At 40.5% G+C, this 26,129-nt stretch overlaps 1 protein-coding gene across 2 annotated transcripts in view; it reads right to left on the reverse strand.

Annotated features, from left to right (window-relative positions):
- Positions 1-26,129, reverse strand: part of CCDC112 (coiled-coil domain containing 112) — a 126,833-nt gene that overhangs the window by 8,982 nt on the left and 91,722 nt on the right. Inside the window, exons 1-4 of one of the 2 annotated variants that reach the window (XM_043470640.1) lie at positions 19,568-19,828; positions 10,218-10,339; positions 5,444-5,565; positions 1,380-1,469 (exon numbers count right to left, since the gene is read on the reverse strand). In XM_043470640.1, coding sequence (XP_043326575.1) covers positions 1,380-1,469; positions 5,444-5,565; positions 10,218-10,339; positions 19,568-19,681 — 448 coding nt within the window. In that variant the 5' untranslated portion in view covers positions 19,682-19,828. Of the gene's footprint in view, positions 1-1,379; positions 1,470-5,443; positions 5,566-10,217; positions 10,340-19,567; positions 19,829-26,129 lie in introns of those variants that run through there. The other variant, XM_043470639.1, reaches the window with a different exon arrangement.

Raw genomic sequence — 26,129 nt, forward strand, 5'->3', positions numbered from 1 at the left:
TCATGTAATTCCAGCCATTTCCAAAATAATAAAAAATTTATTATCATTGATTTAACTGACATTTTTATAATAATTAATAAGCCTGAGCACTTTTCCATATGTGTTTTGGGTTTCTTTGGCTATAATATGCAACTTATAATCTTTGCCCATTCTCTTGTTCTGTTACCTTTGTTGCTAGATTTTGTAGATACTCTTTACACATTATGGATATTAGCTTTCTAAGTTACATACATATTGCTATTATTATCCTAATTTGTATTTCAACTTTGCTTATAAGTTTGAGGTATTTTTGAATAGTCAATTATGTCCACTTTTTTCTTTATGATTTCTGACTTTTGTCATTCTTATAAATTATAATATAATCATAAAATATTAATCCATGTTCTTTTCTAATATTTTTAATGGTTTCAGATACTTGCTATTTTTAGTGCTTATTATGCTATAAGCGGTGCACAACGTGCTCACGTGCAGGCTCACTTCATCCCCACAGCCCTGAGTGAGGCTGTACAATTCTCTCCATTTCAGAGCTCGGTAAGTGGAAGTTCAAACAGATTGAGTAACCTGCCTGAAACCACTTACCTGACAATTCAAGGATCTGACCCTGTGCGTGTCTGATCTGAAGCCCATACATCTTGAGCACTTTACTGTACGCTTTGCTCTCTCAGCAATGAATGTTGGTATAAGGAAAGAGGTAAGGACACAATTCTGTCTTTCACAAATGACTAAAATTTGCCCTAACACTACCTAGCCATTCCCTCAGGCATTTAAAGTGCCTCTGAAAGGCAATAATTTCAAAACACAAATGATGGGAAAATACTAAGCAAAGAATCAAGAATCTTTCTCGCTTCATCAGCTGAACCTGAATCTTTGCATACCACAGATTCTTCATCTGAAGCTGCTGCTGCAGCTAAGTCCCTGTCGTGTCTGACTCTGTGCGACCCCAGGGATTCAAGCCCACCAGGCTCTTCTGTCCATGGAATTCTCCAGGCAAGAATACTGGAGTGGGTTGCCATGCCCTCCCCCAAGGGATCTTCTTGACTCAGGGATCGAACCTGTATCTCTTATGTCTCCTGTACTGGCAGGCGGGTTCTTTACCACTAGTGCCACCTGGGAAGCCCTATTCATCCCATATATGACATTAACATCTGCTCTACTTCATAATTTATAAGAGTTTGATAGTATTTTAAAGATTAAAAAAATACATAAACAGCAGATATTACAGTTCTCCAATGTTTCCTTATTAATCCCCAACAAAAAGTAGGGTTTAGCTCCTCCATTAATGCCAAATAGAAAAATTAATTTAAAAAGTATATATTTTTCTAATGAACAATAGAGAAAACTAATACATAAGAAGAAATAGAAAATGTAAATTTACTTACAATCAGGTGTAGGCTTCGCATCTTTTAACTGATGCTGAAGTTTCTTTACATTGTTGTATATTTTGGCCAATTGTTGCTGGATTTTTGCTCCTGTAACGAAGAAGGATGTACTGTAAAATAAGTCTATGACAAATGTGGTTACCAACTCAGGATTCTTCACATAAGACTGATCACCCTCACCTAGTAAATTACGTGAAGAACATTTAAAGAACAAAAGATGGTTTATGAGTGTTAAAATAGCCTGAACCAACCCTTGCTCTAAACAAAGCATCTAATTTCGTCTAATATTTTAAGGCACAATAGGTTAAGTCTTATTATATAACCTGTGCCAGGGAAATGTCCTTAGAAATATTTTTTTAACTCTGGAGACTGAGTTATTGGATACTCATACATGGATCAGAAGCATCATTTTAGTCATGTTTTATTCTTTAAAAGTTTTTTCCTTTTTGCTATAATTTATGGACATAGAGTTGATCTCAACTATTGTTAGAATACTAAAACTGTATAGCCAATATTAATGCTATGAATACTGACAAACTGCCCAGTGACAATTTACTTTATCTGACCACATCATCGAAGACGGGCTGGGGACACTCACTGGTGACACAGTCATGGCCGTGAGGAGATGTCTCAGGATGCCATTTACTGGTGTCTATGCTTGCCCGGAAAACCTCATGGACGGAGGAGCCTGGTGGGCTGCAGTCCATGAGGTCGCTAAGAGTCAGACATGACTGAGCGACTTCATTTTCACTTTTCACTTTCATGCACTGGAGAAGGAAATGGCAACCCGCTCCATTGTTCTTGCCTGGAGAATCCCAGGGACGGGGGAGCCTGGTGGGCTGCCATCTTTGGAGTCGCATAGAGTCGGACACGACTGAAGTGACTTAGCAGCAGCAGCAGCATGCTATAGGTTTCCCTGTAGCGCAGAGGGTAAAGAATCTGCCTGCAATGCAGAAAACCTGGGTTCCATCCCTGGGTCAGGAAGATCCTCTGGAGGAGGGAATGGCAACCCACTCTAGTATTCTTGCCTGGAGAATCCCATGGACAGAGGAGCCTGGTGGGCTACAGTTTGTGGGGTTGCAAAGAGGTGGACACGTCTGAGCGACCAACACTGCTCTTGTTATGCTACAGGTCGCCAAGCACAGCCAAAGGGCCAGGCTACAGTAAGGTGCTAAAAGAAAGAAAGTGAAGTCGCTTAGTCGTGTCCAGCTCTTTGCGACCCCATGGGCTATAACCTATCAGGCTCCTCTGACCATGGGATTTTCCAGGCAAGAATACTGGAGTGGGTTGCCATGCTAGGCCCACAATACAAGCCTGAAGAACAAAAGGTCTCAAAATCATTTTCAGACGTTCTGTATCATCAGCAGGAAGACTGGATTCTTCTTTCATATTTCCCTTCTGAAGTAGTAACCTTACTGTAATATTTACTTAAATTATTAGGATAAAGTCAATTCATATTTACATACATATTCATGTAATAATATTTGATCATCATCTTTGGGTATTCTACTTATGCACCTCCCCCTTATTATTTTTTTTTTTGCAACTCTTCCACAAATGAACATGAAACACCAAAAGGCTCTGTTCAAAAGTCTGTAAAAACAATTATTTTTTTTAAAAGTTTATCTTTAGGCTGGAAGCCAGCGCTAATATTCAAAACAAACCCAAATATGCATATATGACTTTGGCTTTTTCCATTTTTTATTAAAATTCCAGAGTTCTATAAAAGTTGAAACTTTACCCAATGTATTTTATAGGCACTTACTCATTTTTGGAATTTTAGGTCAAGAAACTTCCCTAGTAATCAGGAAAGTGTTTTCTGTTGTTTTACATTTGCCATAGTTTGAACAGCTACAATGATACCACTATAGGGAAAATGATCTTTTATTAAGTCATTTGAACTGAGATTCTGCACTATAGGCAAAGCATTCAAGTACAACATTACATAAATGCATGCTAAAATGTGACATAATATTTGAGGTAAAGTATAGCTATTTAATGCTTCTGAGCTAAAACATGTGAAAGGGAAATTTCTATATCCTTATACTAATGCAATGCATTCCTTCTTGTCCAAGATAAGATAAACACAAAGTGTGAATAAAAAGAAGCAAAACTGTAGACAAAGGGAAACTAGAAAATAAAAATAAAGTGCCTTAAAAGGGAGAAAATCAAGTGACTTAAAATGCACAGAATGGAGATACTCTACTTAATGGCATGATAGAGAGACAGACAGATCAGCCTTTTTGTCTGTAAAAGAACTAAGGGGTATTAAGAAACATTAATATTATACAAGGGATACTCAGATTCTTCTATGAATCAAACAGGACAACTGAAAATCTGGCATTTATGTTAGGTCTCATCATTCCAACAGGAGAGAGAGAATGATTCTTGCCACCATCTGACAAAAGATGACTTTTTAAAATAGTACAATCTTATATTCTGAAAGGAGAAACTTCCTAGAAATTTCTTTTTTAATTAACTACAAAGGTGTCTCATGAGCAGTATAACCTCCATGCAATAAGTCTCAATATCTTACAAAGTTCAGCTGGTTGATAACCACTGTTGCGCTGTTATAAGTGGATTCAGTTGTGCCTGACTTTCTGCGACCCTATGGACAGTAACCTGCCAGGCTCCTCTGTCCACGGGATTCTCCAGGCAATACTGGAATGGGTTGTCATACCCTCCTCCAGGGGAATCTTTCTGACCCAGGGATCAGACACATCTCTTATGTCTCCTGCACTGGCAGGCAGGTTCTTTACCACTAGCACCAACCTGGGAAGCCCCTGAAAACCATTACTTTTCCTTTAATCAAAGTTAAGAAGTGTTTTTACTATAAAACAAAAGACTTTGCAGTTTAAAAAATCTACTCTACAAGGAATCAAGGTATTCTTGTAAAATTCTTTTTTAAGGCCAACATTTAGTACAGTTAATAATTGTTAATATTCATAACAAGCAGTAGAACATATTCAGTGTACAATCTCTAACACTTTCTTATATATTAGGTTGGCCAAAAGGTTCATTTGGGTTTTTCCATAACATCGTACAGAAAAACCCGAACGAAGCTTTGAGCCTACCCAATACTATCACATCAGATGCACAGACAGCTCTCCTATGGTAGAAATGGCAGGTTTTATTAACATATCACAGACAAGTAAACTCAGGTTTAAGCAACTATGTGACTTGAGCACTTTAACAGTCATACAGGTTCTGAATCTGTTGATGCTTACTGAGTGTGGGATTCAGTCAATAGGATCCTGGTGATGAGCTAAGGTAAGACACCAGTAATTAGTTTTTCTTTATTTTTTAAATTTGTTGCCCATAATCAAAGCTTTATTTAAAAACTGACACCAAAATATGAGAGCGTTGCTGCAAACCTTGAAAATTAAACATAATTACATTATCTTGGTAGATAACTGGAATCACTGAACTGAAAAGGCTTTCTGTGATAGGACACAGATTCAGGAAGTTGTGTGGCTCATTAGTACTGCTTTCTTCTAAATGATCATCCTTCTGAGTCTGGCGTTTCCTCCTACTGGCTGGCACAACAGTTGAACAACCTACACCAAACACCACGGTGTAAATCTGGCTGTAAACCATGGTAATCTTGTAGCTACCTGGACATTTTACAAACATAAAGTAAGAATTTGGACTTTGAACCAGCTGTGTCTTTTTATGTCTTTTCTGTTCCTCTTCCAAGGAAGGGTATAGTACATCCCCAGGTAAAGGCGTGTTGATCCTTTTGCAAGCCCAGCCTGTGCAAATCTTTAAGGCACCCTTCCTTTATTTAAAATAATGTAGTTTCATTACTGATTTGACAACCAGAAAACAAAACCCTCTTTTTCCTATTAAGACGAAATATACACAGGAAACAATCCAGTTATAAATATCCAGACTAAATAGTGACCCCCCAAAATAAATACATATCCTTAAAAGAGAAACTCATTACACCAACTAGACGGCATCTAGATAGAGACTGTAACGGTCAGTGCCCAAGGACAAGGCACAGGGCAAAACTATGACTATGTATCTCTCAATGGGTTTTGTGCATCATGAACTCAACTTACTTTCTGTTTTCCTGCTGTTAATCAGTTTATTTTCCAATTCTTCCAGCATACTATGTTCAATTCTGAAGTCACTTTTTTGGTTGTAGAAATGACTGTGTTTGTCTTTTTCTAGATTAATAACCCTTTAGAGAAAGAAACAAATAGCATAAATATGATTTAAGTACATTTTTAATTGTTTAAAATATAAATACACTTACAATCTGTACTTTGTATTAATTCATTGAAGGATTCAAAATAAAATTACTTGGATCAATAAGGCTATAGAATCAAAACAGTAGTTAGGAAAGTGTTGTGTGCGTGTATACTAGTCATTCAGTCGTGTCCGACTCTGTGACCCCATGGACTATAGCCTGACAGGCTCCCCTCTGTTCATGGAATTCTCCAGGCAAGAATACTGGAGTGGGTTGCCATTCCCTTCTCCAGGGAATCTTCCCAAATCAGGGATCGAACCTGGGTCTCTGGCATTGCAGGCAGATTCTTTACCATCTGAGCCACCAGGGAAGCAAAATGCACTATAGAAATGCAAGTTATTAATACTAGTAAAACTGAAACTTCAAAAGGCAAACAATCTATGAAGGCAGTGATTTGAGTGCTTTTATGGGATATGGTCTACATTTACTTCAAAGCTTCCTTCATCTCATCCTTGCTTCTTGGCCTTAATCCATCTACCAGTAAGGACTTTTGATGTTAGCTTGAACCCTGAGGTAAAACAAAACAATTTACCATCAAGAAACCTTTTGGTTGGACAAAGAAATTTATTTTCTCAACATCTGTTTTCTTTCTCCCACAAGGTGGAAATTAATATAACTACTTCTCCACTAATCCTGAATTTAATGAGTGGTGGAGTATCTCTGGTCACTGATTTCCTTTCCTCTATTCTGAGAGGCAAATATATTAAGGCAGAGTTTCCCAATCTTTTTCCCTTGTCACACCAAGAAAAGAATTTAATATATAAGGCACACTGAGGTAAATAGATGAGAATGCCACAGGCCCTACCTGGCTGCCCCAAGGTTGAGGGAGTCATAACTTCAATCTGTGTTGGGAGGAGGGAAGGGGGAGAACAGAGACATCAAAAAGATTTTAGTCTGCAGGTCAATCTGGCAGATTGAGGGCAGCTCCCGGAGTCCTGCACTGAGAGCTCCAGCCCATTGAGACTCTGGCTGGGGTGGGGAAAGGTACTAAAATCAAACAAATGCCCATCACAGAAACAGGCTATGCTATGACAGTAAGTTATGTTTTGCTACTCCTGGATTAGAAATATTAACCCATCAGTTCAGTCGCTCAGTCGTGTCCAACTCTTTGCAACCCCATGAATCGCAGCAGCACACCAGGCCTCCCTGTCCATCACCAACTCCCGGAGTTTACTCAAACTCATGCCATCTCATCCTCTGTCGTCCCCTTCTCCTCCTGCCCCCAATCCCTCCCAGCATCAGGGTCTTTTCCAACGAGCCAACTCTTCACATGAGGTGGCCAAAGTATTGGAGTTTCAGCTTTAGCATCAGTCCTTCCAATGAAAACCCAGGGCTGATCTCCTTTAGGATGGACTGGTTGGATCTCCTTGCAGTCCAAGGAACTCTCAAGAGTCTTCTCCAACACCACAGTTCAAAAGCATCAATTCTTCGGCACTCAACTTTCTTCACAGTCCAACATCCATACATAACCACTGGAAAAACCATAGCCTTGACCAGACGGACCTTTGTTGGCAAAGGTCTGCTTTTTAATATGCTATCTAGGTTGGTCATAACTTTCCTTCCAAGGAGTAAGCATCTTTTAATTTCATGGCTACAGTCACCATCTGCAGTGATTTTGGAGCCCACAAAAATAAAGTCTGACACTGCTTCCACTGTCTCCCCATCTATTTCCCATGAAGTGATGGGACCGGATACCATGATCTTAGTTTTCTGAATATCGAGCTTTAAGCCAACTTTTTCACTCTCCTCTTTCACTTTCATCAAGAAGCTTTTTAGTTCCTCTTCACTTTCTGCCATAAGGGTGGTGTCATCTGCATATCTGAGGTTATCGATATTTCTCCCGGCAATCTTAATTCCAGCTTGTGCTTCTTCCAGCCGAGTGTTTCTCATGATGTACTCTGCATATAAGTTAAATAAGCAGGGTGACAATATACAGCCTTGACGTACTCCTTTTCCTACTTGGAACTAGTCGATCGTTCCATGTCTAGTTCTAACTGTTGCTTCCTGACCTGCATACAGGTTTCTCAAGAGGCAGGTCAGGTAGTCTTGTATTCCCATCTCTTTCAGAATCTTCCACAGTTTATTGTGATCCACACAGTGGAAGGCTTTGACGTAGTCAATAAAGCAGAACTCTCTTGCCTTTTCGATGATCCAGAGGATACTGGCAATTTGATCTCTGGTTCCTCTGCCTTTTCTAAAACCAGCTTAAACATCTGGAAGTTTTTGATTCACGTATTGCTGATTATGTTAACCCATAAAGATACTCAAAATGTAATAATGGAGACAAACTGCCAAACATAAGAAAAGATGCTCAACCTCTCTCATGACATGAGAAAAGAAAACTGAAACTATACCATGGTAACATGGTACATCTATTAGACTGGGGGAAAAAAAACACACAAGTTTAATATATTCTGATGATAAAACTGTGGGGAAATGGGTCCTCTTGTATATTGTTGGTGAAATCATAAATGGCCTATCAAGGACAATTTAGAAATTATTCACTATTCATCACAATAATGAATAATCAGAAATTATTCATTACAATCACAAATTCATATACCTTTGATCCAGCATTTCTACTTGTAGGAATTTTTCCTAAAGATACACTTACAGATGTGCAAAATGATATGAATCTCCATGGATGCTCCAGTTAATTAAGCATTTATTTACTATACCTTAATGTTTTCTGTAACCTAATGCCTATCACTAAGGGGCAGATTAAATAAGTGATGTTACATGCATACACTGGAATACAATGCAGTACCATGTTCTATGTACTCATAAGGAAAGATCTCCAAGATACACTCCTTTGTAACCAAAGTTCTATATGAAAATGCTAAGACATACTAGAGAATGGTAAACTGATTCCCCTCATATCGTTTCATATGATATATACCTCATATCACTCTAACTCAACAATTTTACCTTTTTCCTCTCTTTCATTTATCTTTTCTTCTCTTTCCTCTTCCCTTTTTGCTTCAGTATGCTAAAGGAAACCCACTACATTATGTTCTTCCACCCCACATGTGTCAGTGTGCACTTCTAGAGATTGTATTTGATTTGTGTAATTATAATAACATTATCATGCCTGAACAAAATCAATAATTCTTTGGCATCTAGGATATACTCAAGTTAAAAATACAAAACAAGATGCAGAACAATGTATATAGTATGCTACCACTTATAAAAAAAAAAAAAGGAACCATCTGAATATGCATTTTTATGTCCTTAAAAAAGCATATAAAATACACAAGAAAGTAAAAATAGTGGTTGTTTGGGGAGAAGGGAAACGGGTGATACGGTCAGAGGTGAGACAAAGGCCTTCTACTGTGGGTCCTTTGACACGAATTGATTATTCAATTATATGAATGTATAATCTATTCTGAAAATAAAAATATTACAAATGGTGTTCTTCCCTTTATATTCAATGAGAATTGTTGGATTCAATTTCAATGGATTTTTCTAACACTCTTTCAAGGAGTTTTTCCAAAACCTTATAACAGATGAAGAAAGCCTAATCAGAGTTATAAAACCCATACACAGACAAGGTACCTATCGATACTGGCATAATCTAACTGGCTTGCTATATTTATGTACATTAATCATCTGGTAGATTATCTTATCTAGAAAAAAAACATAAACCAGAAATCTTAACCTAGAGTCCAAGTCTATCTAAGATAATGCATTTTATAAATTAAAAAAAAATTGTAGTTTATCAAACTCTGAGTATTAAAAATGAAAGAAACCAATATAGTCGGAATTCAGTCTCACAAGCCTGCACTATGATATACCTTGTTAAAATTCAAACAGTATACTATTTATTGGTAGAATTTCTAAACAGATAACTGCCACTAATTCTGGTCCAGAGATCATTTCTTATAAGCTTTCTTTTCTCTTGGTTCTTCAGCAAATTGACACTGCATAAATTTAGAGCAGTGTTTTATAAAGCCTCCAACTACAGGAGAGGGTTGGCTGCTCTGAGCTCTAGTTTTTTTACCTTTACTCATTGTATTTACTAAATCACATGGTGCGACTAACAATGTTGAACCTTCAGTAAATATCACTGGTTATTTAAAAAATACATAAACACTAAAGCTTAAAATAAATGCCAACTTCTCAATTTGTCTAGTCATAATGTACAGGGTGGATCTGAAAGAGGTAGAGACTAAGGAAGGGAGACCAATTAAAAGGCCAATAAAAAAAAAACCTCAAGAGTACAGTAGGACTCTTCATTAAAATTATTCACTCAAAAGTATTTACCAAGTGCTTACTTTGCTAAGTCAAAATGTATTCAATCTGTTACTTGATATATGTGATCTAAAGAAATCTTTTATTCTCCTTGATATACACTGATTCAAAATAGTGAAATTAAAATGTAAAGAGCTCTACTTAAAATTAACTTTAAATAGTTTACTATCATTTGTATATTTCACACTTCTCACGGGTCCCTTGTTTTACATTTGAAAGGCTAGTGACTAGTCTTTGGTATGGGATTAGATAGAGTGGAGGAGAATTAACTTTATATTGCTCATAATAAATTGATGAGTAATGTTCCTTGAAGATAATGTTCTTATACTTACTGATTTTTAAACTTTTCGGCTGTACGTATGAATTCTGTTTTCTTAGTTCGATTAACTTTCTGCTTCCAGTTTTGAAGCTGAAAAGGACGAATTCCACCTGAAGTACCAAGACAGCCATCATTCTGAAGAGAAAACAAAAACAAATGTATCTTCAATAATAAAAACGGTGGGAGATGAGCGTGAAAGTCTTTACAGAGTGTGTGTTGTCCCTAGTCGCTCAGTCGTGTCCGACTCTGTGACCCCATGGACTGGAGCCCGCTAGGCTCCTCTGTCCATGGGATTCTCCAGGCAAGAATACCAGAGTGGGTTTCCATGCCTCCTCCAGGGCATCTTCCTAACCCAGGGATCAAACCAGATCTCTTGTATTGCAGGCGGATTCTTTACTGTCTGAGCCACCAGGGAAGCCCTTTTTTCAGGGATAAAACATCAATAATGGAGTTTCTCAGGGGATAATTTTGGGGCCAATCTTATTTAATTTTTAAAAATACAGCTTGTGGAAGAAGGAACATGTGTTTTAAAATGCTAAATTAGTGAGAAATGTAATGAAATCTCTAATTCTTTCATTCATTCATTCACCAATATGCATTGAACACTTATGACGTGACAGGTGCTGGCCTAGACACCAGGGAAACAAAGGTGGTCCATGATAACATGTGCGTGCTGCATGCTAAATTGCTTCAGTCATGTCCGACTCTGTGACCCTAGGGACCACAGCCCACCAGGCTCCTCTGTGCATGGGATTCTCCAGGTAAGACTACTGGAGTGGGTTGCCATGCCCTCCTCTAGGGGATCTTCTGGACCCAGAAGATCGAGGAATCGAGCCCACATTTCCTATGTCTCCTGCATTGGTAGGCGAGTTCTTTACCACTAGGGCCACCGGATAGTCCCCATGACAATACGGCCTCTGCCTTAAAATCTAGAGAGGGAAACAGATTTAAAAAGAAAAGAGCAAATAAGTGATACACTTTTTAAAAAACCAATACGGTAGGTGCTACTAAGGAAATAAACATCGCTGAGATGAAGATAATGGGGCCAAGGGTTTTTTTTTTTTTCTTTTCAGTTAGAATGGCCACGGAGGTCTATTTGAGGGGATGATGTTTGAGGAAGAACAGAACCAACCAGGCCAAAAGCTGCAGGGAAAGGTGTGCCAGGCAGAGGGACCAGCAAGTCCAAAAGCCCTCCAGCAGGAAAAAAGCTTGGCTGGTTCAAGCAAAGCAAAGGCAACTGTGACATTAAGACGAGTGAAGTGCAGAGCTTTGCAGGAGATGAGGGTATAGAGCCAGGCAAGTGGCATATCACACCAGCATTTTAAGTCACTACAGGGGTCTGGATTTTACTGAAGGGTTTAGAGTAGGAGAATACCATGATACATTTAATTTTTAAAGAAAATCTTTCTATTTTTTAAAGAATAAATTGGGGGAGGTGGAGGAAGAGGTGAGGCAAGGCTGGAAGCAGGAGAACCAATGAGACAGGTGATGCAGCAACAAAGACACAGAATGATGGTGTTCAGGTCTACCAGGGTGGTGGTGGAGACTAAAAGTAAGAAGCCTAAATGTATCTTGGAGGTATAATCAAGAGGAATTGCTGACAGCCTGAGAGATTAAAAAATAATAATAATAAAGGAACCAAGCCTTCAAATTTTGAGGAGCAAGCAAGCAAGAATAAAGTAATGATTTTAGGTTAATACTTCCAAAATTGAGATTTATTTCACATACCATAGAATGTGCACATAAAGTTTACAATTCAGTGTTTTTTTACTATATTCACAAAGTCATGCAATTATCAACACTATCTAGTACCCAAGTATTTCCATTATACCCAAAAGAAAGCTCACCCTCATTAAGCAGTCATTTCCCATACCCTTTTTCTACCCACTTCCTGGTAATCATTAATCTATGTTCTGATTCTATGGATTTGCCTATTCTGTACAACTAATATAAACAGCATCATACAATATACAACCTTCTGTGTCTGGCTTCTTTCACTGAGTATAATATTTTAAAGATTTGTTCATGTTGTACCATGAATCTGTACTTCATTCCTTTTCATGGCTAAGTAATATTCCACAAGAATCTAACATATTTTGTTTATCTACTCATCAGCTGACGGACAATTGGGTTACTTTCACTATTTGGTCACCATGAATAATGTTACTAAGAACATTTATGTACAAGTTTTAGTATGAATTCAATTTTCTTGGGTATTTCTAGCAGTGGAATTTCTGGATCACAGGTAATTCCCATTTGTGTTATTTTTTGTTACAGAGGAAGCATTCCTGTAAGTCCTTTATCAGATAAATGACCTGCAAATATTTTCCCCAATTCTGAGTTCTTTCCACTTTCCTGATAATATCCTTTGAAGCACAGAAGTTTTGAAGTTTTGAACTTTTGAAGAACTATCCAACTGTTTTCCACAGTGGCTGCATCATTATATAATTTTACATTGCCCTCAGCATGATATGGGAGTTCCAGTTTCTTCACATCCTCACCCACATTTTTTACTGTCTATTTCTCTTTTACTATAATCATCCTACTGGATGTGAAGTAGTATCTCACAGTGGTTTTGATTAGCCCATAATGACTAATGATGCTGAGCATCTTTTCATGCACTTATTGGCTATTTCTTTGAAGGAATACCTACTTATATCTTTTCCAATTGTAAAAACTGGGTTGTCTTTTTGAGTTTTAACAGTTTTATATTTATAGATATGTCCTTATCAAAATATGATTTGCAAATGTTTTTCTCCCATTCAGTAGGTCATCTTTTCATTTTGCTGATATTCCCTTTACTGTGCAGAAGGATCTTTTCAGTTTGATGTAGCCTCCTTCAACTTTAGATAATTATTTCACTGGACACAGAATTCTTGGTCAACAGTCCTTTTCTTTCAGCATTTTGACTATGACTGTTATCCCATGGGGCTTCCCAGGAGATGCTAGTGGTAAAGAACCCACCTGCCAATGTAGGAGACATAGACACAGGTTTGATTCCTGGGTCCGGAAGATCCCCTGGAAGAGGGCACAGCAACCAACTCCAGTATTCTTGCCTGGAGAATCCCATGGACAAAGGAGTCCATAGTGTTGCAAAACGTCGGGCACAACTGAAGCAATTTAGCATGCACGCATATTATCCCATACTTTTGAAGTCCAAGGTTTCTGTTGAGAAATCAGTTGTTAATCTTATTGAGAAAGCCTAATATGTGTTGAATTGATTTCTCTGTTGGTGCTTTCAGAATTTCTTTTTGTCTCTTTCTTACAGTTTGATTATGACATGTCTAGGTATGGATCTTGAAGTTCACTAAATTCCAACAATGTGTAGATCAATACTACAGCCATCATTTCTTCAAACATTCTTTCCCCGCTTTTCTCTCTCTCTCCTTTTGGGTCTCTCATTAGCTGTGGCATCTGATGGTGTTTCACAGGTCTTTAACGCTCTGCTCACTTTTCTTCATTCTTTTTTTCTTTAGATTCCTTATTCTGGATAATCTAAATTGACCTAACTTCTTCTGCCAGCCCAAACGTAGTGTTGAGTCTCTTTAGTGAATTTTTCATTTGTATTTTTGTACTTTTTAACTCCAAAATTTCTATTCCATTCTTTTCCTATAACTTCTCTTTATCAGTTCGGTTCAGTTCAGTCTCTCAGTCGTGTCTGACTCTTTGTGACCCCATGAACTGCAGCACGCCAGGCTTCCCTGTCCATCACCAACTCCCTGAGTTTACTCAAACTCATGTCCATCGAGTCGGGATGTCATCTAACCATCTCATCCTCTGTTGTTCGCTTCTCCTCCCACCTTCTATCTTTCCCAGCATTAGTATCTTTTCAAATGAGTCACTTCTTCACATCAGGTAGCCAAAGTATTGGAGTTTCTGCTTCAGCATCAGTCCTTCCAATGAATATTCAGGACTTATTTCCTTTAGGATGGGCTGGTTGGATCTCCTTGCTGTCCAAGGGACTCTTAAGAGTCTTCTCCAACACCATAGTTCAAAAGCATCAATTCTTCGGCACTCAGCTTTCTTTATAGTCCACTCTCACATCCATACATGACTACTAGAAAAACCATAGCTTTGACTAGATGGACCTTTGTTGGCAAAGTAATGTCTCTGTTTTTTAATATGCTGTCTAGGCTGGTCATAGCTTTTCTTCCAAGGAGCTAGCACCTTTTAATTTCATGGCCGCAGTCACCACCTGGAGTGATTTTGGAGCCCCCCAAAATACAAGTCTCTCACTGTTTCCCCATCTATTTGCCATGAAGTGATGGGACCAGATGCCATGATCTTAGTTTTCTGAATGCTGAGTCTTAAACCAACTTTTTCACTCTCTTTCACTTTCTTCAAGAGGCTCTTTAGTTCTTCTTCACTTTCTGCCATAAGGGTGGTGTCATCTGCATATCTGAGGTTATTGATATTTCTCCCGGGAATCTTGATTCCAGCTTGTGCTTCATCCATCCTGGCATTTCTCATGATGTACTCTGCATATAAGTTAAATAAGCAGGGTGACAATATACATCCTTGATGTACTCCTTTCCCGATTTGGAACCAGTCTGTTGTTCCACGTCCAGTTCTTATTGTTGCTTCCTGACCTGCATACAAATTTCTCAGGAGGCAGGTCAGGTAGTCTGGTATTCCCATCTCTTTTAAGAATTTTCCACTGTGTGTTGTGATCCACACAGTCAAAGGCTTTGGCATAGTCAATAAAAACAGAAGTAGATGTTTTTCTGGAACTCTCTTGCTTTTTCGATGATCCAGCAGATGTTGGCAATTTGATCTCTGGTTTCTCTGCGTTTTCTAAAACTAGCTTGAACATCTGGAAGTACACGGTTCACATACTGTTGAAGCCTGGCTTGGAAAGTTTTGAGCATCACTTTGCTAGCGTGTGAGATGAGTACAATTGTGTGGTGGTTTGAGCATTCTTTGGCATTGCCTTTCTTTGGGATTGGAATGAAAACTCACCTTTTCCAGTCTCTTTATGGATATTTTCTATTTGGTGAGACACCATTCTCATACTGTTTTGTTTAGAAATGGTTTTCTTTAGCTTTTTGAACATGTTTAAATCAATAATTTAAAATCTTTGTCTATTATGTCCAACATTTGGTCATCTTAAGGGACAGTTTCTTTTTACTATTCTTTTTTTTTTAATTCTTCTGTGTATGGACCATATTTTCTTATTTCTTTGCATATCTCATAATTTGTCAGCAACTCAACACTTTAAATAATAATACATAATGTGGCAACACTAAAAATGAGATTATTTTTCCTCTTTCTAAGGTCTGCTGTTGTTGCTGGGTTTTTTTCAGTCATTTTTCTGAACTAATTCGGTAAACTCTGGATTCTTTGTATGGCACTGAAATCTCTGCTTTGTTAGCTTAGTTGTCAGTGAATGATTGGTTGGTCAAAGATTTTCTTCCATGTCTTGAACCTGTAAGTCCCCATACTTTGCTGAGGGGGTCTGTGTGCAAGCTGGAACATGGCATCAGTACTGGGGCAAGCAGTTTACAACTCCATTTTAGCCTTCACTTGCTGTTGCACAGTTTCAAGGTCAGCCAAAGATGAGAGCTCAGGCCTTCTTAGGCTTTCTCTGGCTGTATTCATTTCCTATCACTACTATAACAAACTTACCAAAAAAATTAGTTTACCACAAATTTAAGAGACTTAAACAACACATTTATTCTTTTACTGTTTTGGAGGTCAAGTCTAAAATTAAGGTGTTGAAAAGATTGCATTCTTTCTGAAGATCCAGAGAATTTACTCCCTTACCTTTTTTAAGCTTTTAGTGGCCACCTTCATTCCTTGGCTCATGGCCCCCTCCTCACATCACATCACCCTCTTGCTTCCATTGTTACATCCCCTCTTGGTCCTAAGCCTCCTGCTTCCCTCTTAACAAGGACTCTCTTGTGAATACACTGGCCCACCCAGACAATCCCGCATAAACTCCCCACCTGAAGAGCTCAACTTAATCACATTTGCAAAGTTCTTTTATTACATGAGGTCACACGTTCACAGGTGCTGGGGGTTAGGATGTGACTATCCTTGAGGGAACATAGTGATACCGTGAGGATGCACACTGACTTAAAATCCACTGTGTCTGAGGCAGATGGAAATGAATGACTGACATGGGGTAGAGGAGAAGGATTGTCCAAGCAGCTGTCTGGGACAGGCTTGCTTGTAAAAATACATTAATAACAAAGGATTCCCCCTCCCCTATTTGTATTTATTATGTATTATTTGTGTTTGTTGTATAACAACATTAAAGGAAATGTCAGAAGAAAACCAAAGAAAAGGTGGGGGCGGGGAATTCTTCACTCTGCCACATCTGGATATATACACAGCCCTATTCATTTGTGTGATCTCCTAGAGGAAATCCATTTTGAGTAACTATGTAAAGTCAGAAAAGTAGTGTGATTATTACTGAAGGACCACTCCAGTCAGCCAAGCGCCATTAAATGCAGGTCATCGCAGAGAGCTCACTAGACGCAAAGAGAAGACACAGCCCTGCTCTGGAACAAACCAGGACATACACTCGTGTGATACAGCTAGGGAGACTCCAAACAGTCATAATCCAACGTGCTGAAAAGGCCAAGAGGGAAATGGCATCTAAGAGGAGAATCAAGAAATGTGTAGTCTTTGGCCTTGAAAGGCAATGGCTGAGAGGAATTATGAACAAATAACATACAAACATTAAAATACATAGATAGGGCACATTATTATTTTTCCTAATGATGAATGAGAAGATTCCACACTCTTTGGAGGCTGTAAAATAAAATAAAATACAATATAAATAATTCTAAAACTTCAAAGATAATTGTTCCAAAATAATTTAAGAGAACTGTTATAGACTGAATTACCACTCCCTAAATTCACATGCGGAGGCCCTAGATTTGGAGGTGGTGCCTTTAAGGAAGTAATTAAGGTTAAATAAGCTCATAAGGATAGGGTCCTAATCCATCAGGACTGGTGTCCTTGTAAGAAGAGGAACACCAGAGAACTCTCTCTCTGCATGTGCACAGACGAAAGGCCACGTGAGGACACAGCAAGACGGCAACTGTCTACAAGCCAAAAACCAAGCCCGACAGCTCCCTCATCCTGGACAAGATCTCGGCTGGATCTTTTCAGCTTCCCAAAGTGTACATATATATATGTAATCTAAATCACTCAGTCTGTGGTATTTTGTTACGGAAGCCCAGGCAGGCTAATCTAGGAACCTTAGATATTTTGACAGATATTGCTAATATCATGAGGCTGTCACAAGGAAAATGATCTCTTCTCAGGAAAACGTTAGCTGGTTTCACTGTCAGGGTCATAGATCACGAAATCCTATGACAAGTATTCAAGTCCAGTGCTGGGCTACAGAATCTGAGTCTATAATGTGCATGTGTTTGTATATATACATGTGTGCATATATATATATGTATGTATGTGGTATGTTATTGGGATTACAAAGAGGAATAACACATAAACTCCTCAAAAATCACAATACGCTAGAGATTCTAATTCTTTTTTAAAACCCAAACACCCTTGAGAAATTCTACCTCGCTACTGCCATGACAGTCAACCATGAGGCTCTGCCTTCTCTAAATTGGTGAGAGCGTATAAAATTGGGTGTCTCAACCTCAGCCCTACTGACATTTTGAACCAGGGAACTTTTTGTTGTGGGGGGCTGTCCCTCAGCCTGTACGGGCTAGACGCTAGTAACACCACAACCTTCTCCACAGTCCACCTGCAGTTGTGACAACCCAAATGTCTCCAGCCATTGCTAAATGTGAAGGACTGATGGAACAGTTGAAACAGCGCCATAGGGGATTCTGATCCAACACTGAGGAAGGCAAACCTCTGAGAACCACTGTAGTGGGCAAGAGTGTGAGTCAGTAACAATATTAAGCAACTTGTGAGAAATACAAACCAGGATGAGGTAGAATTTCTGGAAATACGTAAAGACGCTCCTTAGAGGAAGAAAATGATGGAAGCTGTCCTCAGCTCATAACAGCCTTCCTTCAGGTTTGGACTAATCCACAAATATTTAGGGAATGTCTACTATGTTTCTGGACTAAAGCAGCAGAGTTTTTGGCGCTGGGGATTAACAGTGAATAAAATTTCCAAAAGTTTCTTCCGTCATAGAGGGCAGGGTTTACATTCCTAGATGGAGTGGAGAAAGACAACAGGAAAAAATGAATATAAAATATGTAGTATATTAAAGGATAATAAGTGCTATAGAAAAAACCTAAAAAGAGAACGGTGTGCTCGGTAAGGGGATTCGGTTTGGTGAGGTCAAGGAAAGGATCACTGAGCTGACTGCATTTGAACAAAGATATCTGCAGGTGGAGATGGTGCTGGCCAGGAGACCAGGAAGGAAGAGCATTCCAAGCAGAGGGAACAGCGATTGCAAAGCTCCTGAGGCAGGAGTGTGCTCGCCTGTCTGAAGGACTACAGGAAGTCAGTATGGCTGCAGCAGATCCAGAGCAGGGGACTGGTGATGAGGTGACAGGGAGAGATCTTGGGAGCGGCTCAGAGGCCCGGTAGAGACTAAGGAAGGTGTGGAACATGGTGAACACGTTTGCTTTTACTCTGAGGGATCTGGGCAGACAAGTGTCATTCCTGAATGGTCTGGCTGCTGTGAATATGTCAGGAAGGCAAGGGTGGGTGAACATAAACCAACTAGCAAAGTGTTTCTGCTAAGGGAGAAATGATGGTGTGGACATGGGTAGTAGTGCTTGAAGCGGGATTCTTGACTTATTCTGAAGGTAGAGCAGACAGGAATTGCCTGTGCTTTGGGTGTGGGCTGTGAGAGAATGCGGAGGAGTCGAGATCTTTGACAGAGCTGCTGGCTCCAACGATTCTCCTCCGGGAATCCCCTGGTCCTTACTGCAGAGAAAGCGGTCCGAAACACATCTGCCTCGGAGACCACCCCAGTTTGACTCCTCCTTGTGTTCCCGGCGCTGACACAATAACAGAGTCACTGGGCACTGACTCTCTCTCTAACCAAGCACTGTACCAGGGGCTTCCCAGACAAGGTGCACGGCTCAGGAAGGTGCGTGTCATCAGATCCAACGCTTAGAGAAGAAACGGAGTCACGAGAGGTTAAGTGTGTTCCTATCACAGAGGCAGAGCCAGGGTTTCCACCCAGACCTTCTTCCACTCCCAAACCACCAGGGAGGGGGCTCCGTAACAGCAGTCAAAAATGCACCAGCCAACAAAGCACAAAGCTGGCAAGCGCCAGGCCCCGCGGGAAGGGAGGCTAACGGCCGCGGCTCCCGCCTCCCGGCCGCGCTGCAGAGGACACCTGTTCAGCCGGGGACCCGCCCCGCGCCTCCGGCTCCCGCAGCCCCCTCAGGCCCACCTCGGCCTCCTCCATTTATTTACCTGTTGCGGCACCGCGGCTCCCACGCCGGTTCCCGGGGCCGCGCCCGCCCCCGCCACAGCCCCGGCTACGGCGGTGGCCGCCGCCGCCACCACGACCGTCGTCAGGGCGGCCATCTTTTCACGCCGCGCCGCGCGCTCCAACGGCGGCCACCCGCGCCTGGGGTGGAGAGCTTCGGGCGTGCGGAGATCCGGGTTCTGCCCGGGCGGCGGGGCTCCTCAACCGGGATGCCGAGCGCGGCGGAGATGCGGGGCGGAGGCGGGGCGGGGTCGGAACCAGGGCGGGGCTGGAGCGCGGGGCGGGGCCTGAGCTCGGGGCGGGGCCGAGGTGGGCTGAAGCGCGGGGCGGGGGCGGGGCTGAAGCGCGGGGCGGGGCCGGAGCCGGAGCGCACGGCAGGGGTGGGGCCAGAACTCGGAGCGGGGACCGGGGCGGGGGCCGGAGTGCGGGGCGCGGCGGGGCGGGGTCGGAGCGCGGGGCGGCGGCGGGGGCTGGGCTGGGCGGGGCTGTATGGCGGGGTGGTATTGATTTCACCTTCCATGTGTCTACTCTTACTTGGCAAAAGTATTTCTCCCCGACCGCGGTTCCCTAACTGCCAGGAAAATTCACTGTCTTTCACTGTCATACTTAAATTTATTCATGTCATATATATGTTATATATATAGGTATCTATATATTCATAGATATAGGTACTTTGGGCTTCCCTGGTGACTCAGACGGTAAAGCGTCTGCCTGCAATGTGGGAGACCTGGGTTCGACCCCTGGGTCAGGAAGATTGCCCTGGAGAAGGAAAAGGCAACCCACTCTTGCCTGGAAAATTCCATGGACAGAGAAGCCTGGAAGGCTACAGTCCACAGGATCGCAGTCGGATACGACTGAGCAACTTCACAAAAAAACAAAGATAGATACTTTACATAAAAGAACTTTTTTCTAGGTTTCTACTAAGTTCCGGTGAAACAGTATAAATGAAAAAACATGATTGATGAGCCTGAACAATAAATGGTATTTCACATTTTCAAACCAACAAAACACAGCATGCCCCACACCATCAGATACCAGAAGCAGGAATGACCCACTCCAAGGACTTGGCCAAAGAGAAGAGAAATTTTTCCAAAGATACAGTGTTGGGAAGGTGGGGAAAAAGGCAGAGATGACTTCTCCAGTCAAGGTGTGGGCAACCACTTGCAATTCAGCTAGTTTGTGAATGCCTTGCATTTTCTCCCTTTAAAGTAATGGATTCATCCATTCATCAAATCATTCATTCAATCAATATCCAGCTGCCAGCCCTGGAAAATTAACTGTTGAATCAGGTGAACACACAAGGTTCCTCCTTTCCAAACTTCTAGCAGTGACTTCAAACAAGTAAACAGCATATTTACTGAACATTTACTTTGTGCCAGCACTGTTCTAAATAATCTAGAGAAGTAGGCACTATTATCATTTTCATCTCATGGATATAGTTAAGTAACAAGATCATACAGGTGGGAACTGAAATACAAGCTTGGGTGGCCTGACTCCAGAGACCATCCAGGTAGAAATGTTAAACAGGCAGATGGATAAATGCTTCTGGAGCCCTGGACAAAGACTGGAGCTAAAGATGTGAATTTGGTCTTCATCTCTATGTAGAAAATATCTTAAAAGACCGAACGAGAATGCTCAGGAAGAGTACAAACTGAAGTCTGGAAAGTGAGGCCTAGAGCTCTCCAACACAGATGACACGGACAGTGGGAGAGGTCTGTAAGAAGGTGGGGAGGTCCGCAATCCTATGGAAGGAAGTATTTCAAGAAGGAGAGAATGATCAACTGTGGTCTGCTGCCCAGAGGTTGAGTGACATGAAAACAGAACTGATGGTTAGATTTGACAATGGGGAGGCCACTGCATACTCTTAAGGGAGTATGGTAACAATGCGCAAAATACATGCTTTAAAGATTTTTCCTGTTTCGTTAGAATGCAAAATTCCGAAAAACAAAACGATTAAGAATCTCATAACCTTCATGATCTCCTCCACCGTCTCAGCCAGGCTGTGGACCTGGTGCCTCAGTGCCTCCCTACTCAGAGTAGGTTAATCTGTTCCGTGCCTCTCTCCTAGCGTCTCTGGTCACCTGAAGTGTTATTCCTTGGCTTGTGGAAACACTACTCCAGTCGTCGCCTGTATGGTTGCTTGGCCTTCCCTCCTGTGTGTCTGTGTCTGTGTCCAAACTTCCCTCTTCCTATAAGGGCACCAGTCATTGGATTAGAGTTCTTTCTAATCCCATATGACCTGATGTTAACTTGATTACATCTGCAAAGACCTGGTTTCTAAATAAGGTCGCATTCAGAGGTACTGGGCATTAGGACTTCAGCATATCTCTTTAGAGGACACAATTCAATTCATAGCACATATATAATACTCTATACCTTACACTTTTTAACTTAATATATCCTGTAACTCTATAAAGAAAACTGAGTGCCAAAGAATTGATGCTTTTAAACTGTCGTGTTGGAGAAGACTCTTGATAGTCTCTTGGATTGGAAAAGACCCTGATGCTGGGAAAGACTGAAGGCAGGAGAAGAAGAGGATGACAGAGGATGAGATAGTTGGATGGCATCACCAACTCAATGGACATGAGTTTGAGTAAGCTCTGGGACTTGGTGATGGACAGGGAAGCCTGGTGTGCTGCAGTCCATGGGGTCGCAAACAGTCAGACACGACTGAGTGACTGAATTGACTGATTCTGTAACTCCTTGAAGTAAGTTCACAGAAATCTTCCTCATTTTAAAAAATGAATGTGTAATACTCTTATTCTAGAAAAGATTGAAGGCAAAATGAGAAAGGGGTGGCAGAGGAAGAGATGGTTAGATAGCATCACCTACTCAATGGACATGAATTTGAGCATGGGGTCACAAAGAGTCGGACATGACTCAGTGACTGAAAACCACCACAATGCTCTTATTTTACTCAGTTAGTCATCTGTCTAGCTTCCCTGGTAGCTCAGACACTAAAGAATCTGCTTTCAATGCAGGAGACCTGGGTTTGATCCCTGGGTTGGGAAGATCCCCTGGAGAAGGGAATGGCAACCCACTCCAGTATTCTTGCCTGGAGAATCCCATGGACAGAGGAGCCTGACGGGGTATAGTCCATGGGGTCTCAAAGAGCTGGACACAACTGAGGAACTACACTTTCACTTTCAATCATCTATTGACAAACTGAGGATAGGTTATGTTCCAATCTTTTGCAGTTACAGTGTTGGGGAAGAAATTTTTTCCTCTGACTTTCTAGGTTCTTCTTGTAGTCTAATAATTAAATTGACATGAGACAGATTAACAGAAAATGGTCAAATTTTAACTCCACACATATGGGAGTTCACTAAGACTCAAAGAAATGACTAAAGCAGGCAGCTTTTATATTATTTAGACAAAGAAACAATAAATTTCTTGTGAAGAATTGACAAAGACACTCAGGCTTGGGTACTGATGAGTGAAGAAACGGAGTCGTCTCGTCTTGAATTTTCTATCCCTGGACATGAAGATGTCCCATGCCCTGGTGCTCAGAGGCTGCCTTTTCGATGGGAGATCTATTTCCTGATTTCAGGGGGAAGAGGGCAGGGTCAGAATGTCCTTCTTGCACTGGCTGTTTCTCAATTTGAATTCAAAACAATCAATGTGTCAAAGTAGCATACTTTGGGGTGGCCTGCCCTGAACTCCCACACAAGAAATGATCATTTGTATTTCATAATCGGGAGAAGTGTACCTTCAGTGGAATTGCTGAGTCAAATGATAAAGGCAAAGGCAATGTAGTTAGACATTGCTAAATTCCCTTCCATAGAAAATTGTACCATTTTGCACTCCCACTAGCATTGCCTAAGGGTGCCTGTTTCATTATTATTTGCCATCACAGTTCTTCAAATTTTTGTATTTTAGACTATCTCAATAGGTGAGAAATAGTATGTGTCAGTAATTTTAATATGCCTTTCTCTTTGTATGAATGAAGCTCTTTTTTGTAACTTGAAGGACATCGGCTTTTTCTTTAAATTCTGTTCATATCTTTCCTCAATGGTATTTGGTCTTTCTCTTTCCAGTTTTTAAGAGCTCTTTATCACTTAAGTGGTTATAATTTAATTTTGTGATATAAATTGCAAATATTTTCTTCTGTATTTTAGTTTGATTAGTGGCTTTTGCTTTTTTCCCCCCTTTGCTTTGAAAAAGTTTATTTTTATGGAGTCAAGTCTGTCAGTGTTTTAGTATTTTCTTTGATGCTTCTGGATTGATAATCATAGTTGGAAAGGTTTTTCTCACTTCCAGTTTATAAAGAAATGAATCTTTGTTTTCTTTTGCAGTTTTATTTTTTACATTTAGATATCTGGATTATTTGGATTTCATTCTGGTATCCAGGGTGAAATATGGATTCAATTTTACTTTTCCCAAATGGCTATCTAGTTATGCCAAAAACATGTATTAAAAACAGTATATTTTCACCAGTGATTTGAGTATCACTTTTCCCATATAATTGTTCTATGTTAAATTTTTTATTCTAGTCTGTCATTCTGTATATCTAGTTACGTATCAGTGAACATGCTTTTTTTAATTTACAGGGCAACAATAAAATGTTTTAGTATCATACAGGGCTAGTTCCTCTCATTGTTCTTCTTTATGGGATTTTTCTACCTTTTCCTGATCCCAAAAGAATCAAGAGTCTATTTTAAGAGAAGAATCTCAATATTCTTAATGAAATTACATTAAATTTTTTCTTAACTTGGGAAGAATTTACTTAAGTATTATGTAGAGTTGCCTTACCCATGAACAAAGGTATGCCTTTCATTTGTTCAAGTCTACTTTTGCATGTTTAAAGAATGAATATTTTAAACTTATTCCTAGGTTTTAAGAATTTTCTATTGCAACTACAGATGTGATTTACCCTCCCTTGATATCCTCTAGTGTTATTCTTTGGATATATAAACATTATTGATTTTTCTTTGTTAGTTTTTTATATTGCTACTTTAATCAATTGTTAATTTTGGTTGTACAATTAAGAATGATTTCTTAATTTTATATTTTTACATTAGGGTTTCCCTTTATACAGTTACATTATCTGCAAATAGAGATCATGTTATCCGTTTCTAGTTCTCACACTTACTCCAGACAGGAAGACAGAAGAAGGCTGTCAATTTGGGTTCCCCTTCCCAGGTGGGGCTAGTGGTAAAGAACCTGCCTGCCAAAGCAGGAGACATAAAAGACCTGGGTTCGATCCCTGGGTCAGGAAGATCCCCTGGAGAAAGGCATGGCTACCCACTCCAGTATTGTTGCCTGGAGAATCCCATGGACAGAGGAGCATGGCAGGCCACAGTCCATGGGGTCGCGCAGAGTCGGACACAACTGAAGCAACTAGCACAAAGTCAGATCATGAAACAAGGACTTAGAAGAGGCAAATGTTTTGTCTTAATAATTATGTAGAGATCACTATTACATGATGAAGCAGTTATGATCCATCCCAAAGTCACAGAATAATATGCTAAAAATGTGTGGAACTGCTCCAGGCAGTTAAGCAAAATCACATATACTCTTATGCCTGGGCACTGGATTTATTCTTTTATATAAGGCTTAATTAGTAACAAAATATTTGTATTACCTTCTTCAGTTCAGTTCAGTTCAGTTCAGTCACTCAGTCGTGTCTGACTCTTTGCGACCCCATGAATCACAGCACGCCAGGCCTCCCTATCCATCACCAGCTCCCGGAGTTTACTCAAACTCATGTCCATCTAGTCGGTGATGCCATCCAGCCATCTCATCCTCTGTTGTCCCCTTCGCCTCCTGCCCCCAATTCCCCCCAGCATCAGGGTCTTTTCCAATGAGTCAACTTTTCACATCAGGTGGCCAAAGTATTGGAGCTTCAGCTTCAGCATCAGTCCCTCCAATGAACACCCAGGACTGATCTCCTCTAGGATGGACTGGTTGGATCTCCTTGCAGTCCAAGGGACTCTCAAGAGTCTTCTCCAACACCACAGTTCAAAAGCATCAATTTTTTGGCGCTCAGCTTTCTTCACAGTCCAACTCTCACATCCATACATGACCACTGGAAAAACCACAGCCTTGACTAGACGGACCTGTGTTGGCAAAGTAATGTCTCTGCTTTTTAATATGCTGTCTAGGTTGGTCATAACTTTCCTTCCAAGGAGTAAGCGTCTTTTAATTTCATGGCTGCAGTCACCATCTGCAGTGATTTTGGAGCCCAAAAAAATAAAGTCTGATACTGTTTCTACTGTTTCCCCATCTATTACCTTGTTAAACACTAACAAATGGATAATTGTATGGTGAGCTATAGAATTCATCAGTATAAACTGACAGGGCTAGAACAAGGTTGTTTCATATTGACTTCAGAAATTAGAATACAAACTAACCGATATTACCTATGTAGTGTTAGTCGCTCAGCTGTGTCCAGCTCTGCGACCCAATGGACTGTAGCCCACCAGGCTCCTCTGTCCATGGGATTTCCCAGGCAAGAATACTGGAGTGGGTTGCCATTTCCTTCTCCAGGGGATCTTCCCGGACACAGGGATTGAACCCAGGTCTTCTGCACTGCAGGCAGATTCT

Source organism: Cervus canadensis, chromosome 6 (assembly GCF_019320065.1).
Source record: "Cervus canadensis isolate Bull #8, Minnesota chromosome 6, ASM1932006v1, whole genome shotgun sequence".
NCBI lineage: Eukaryota > Metazoa > Chordata > Mammalia > Artiodactyla > Cervidae > Cervus > Cervus canadensis.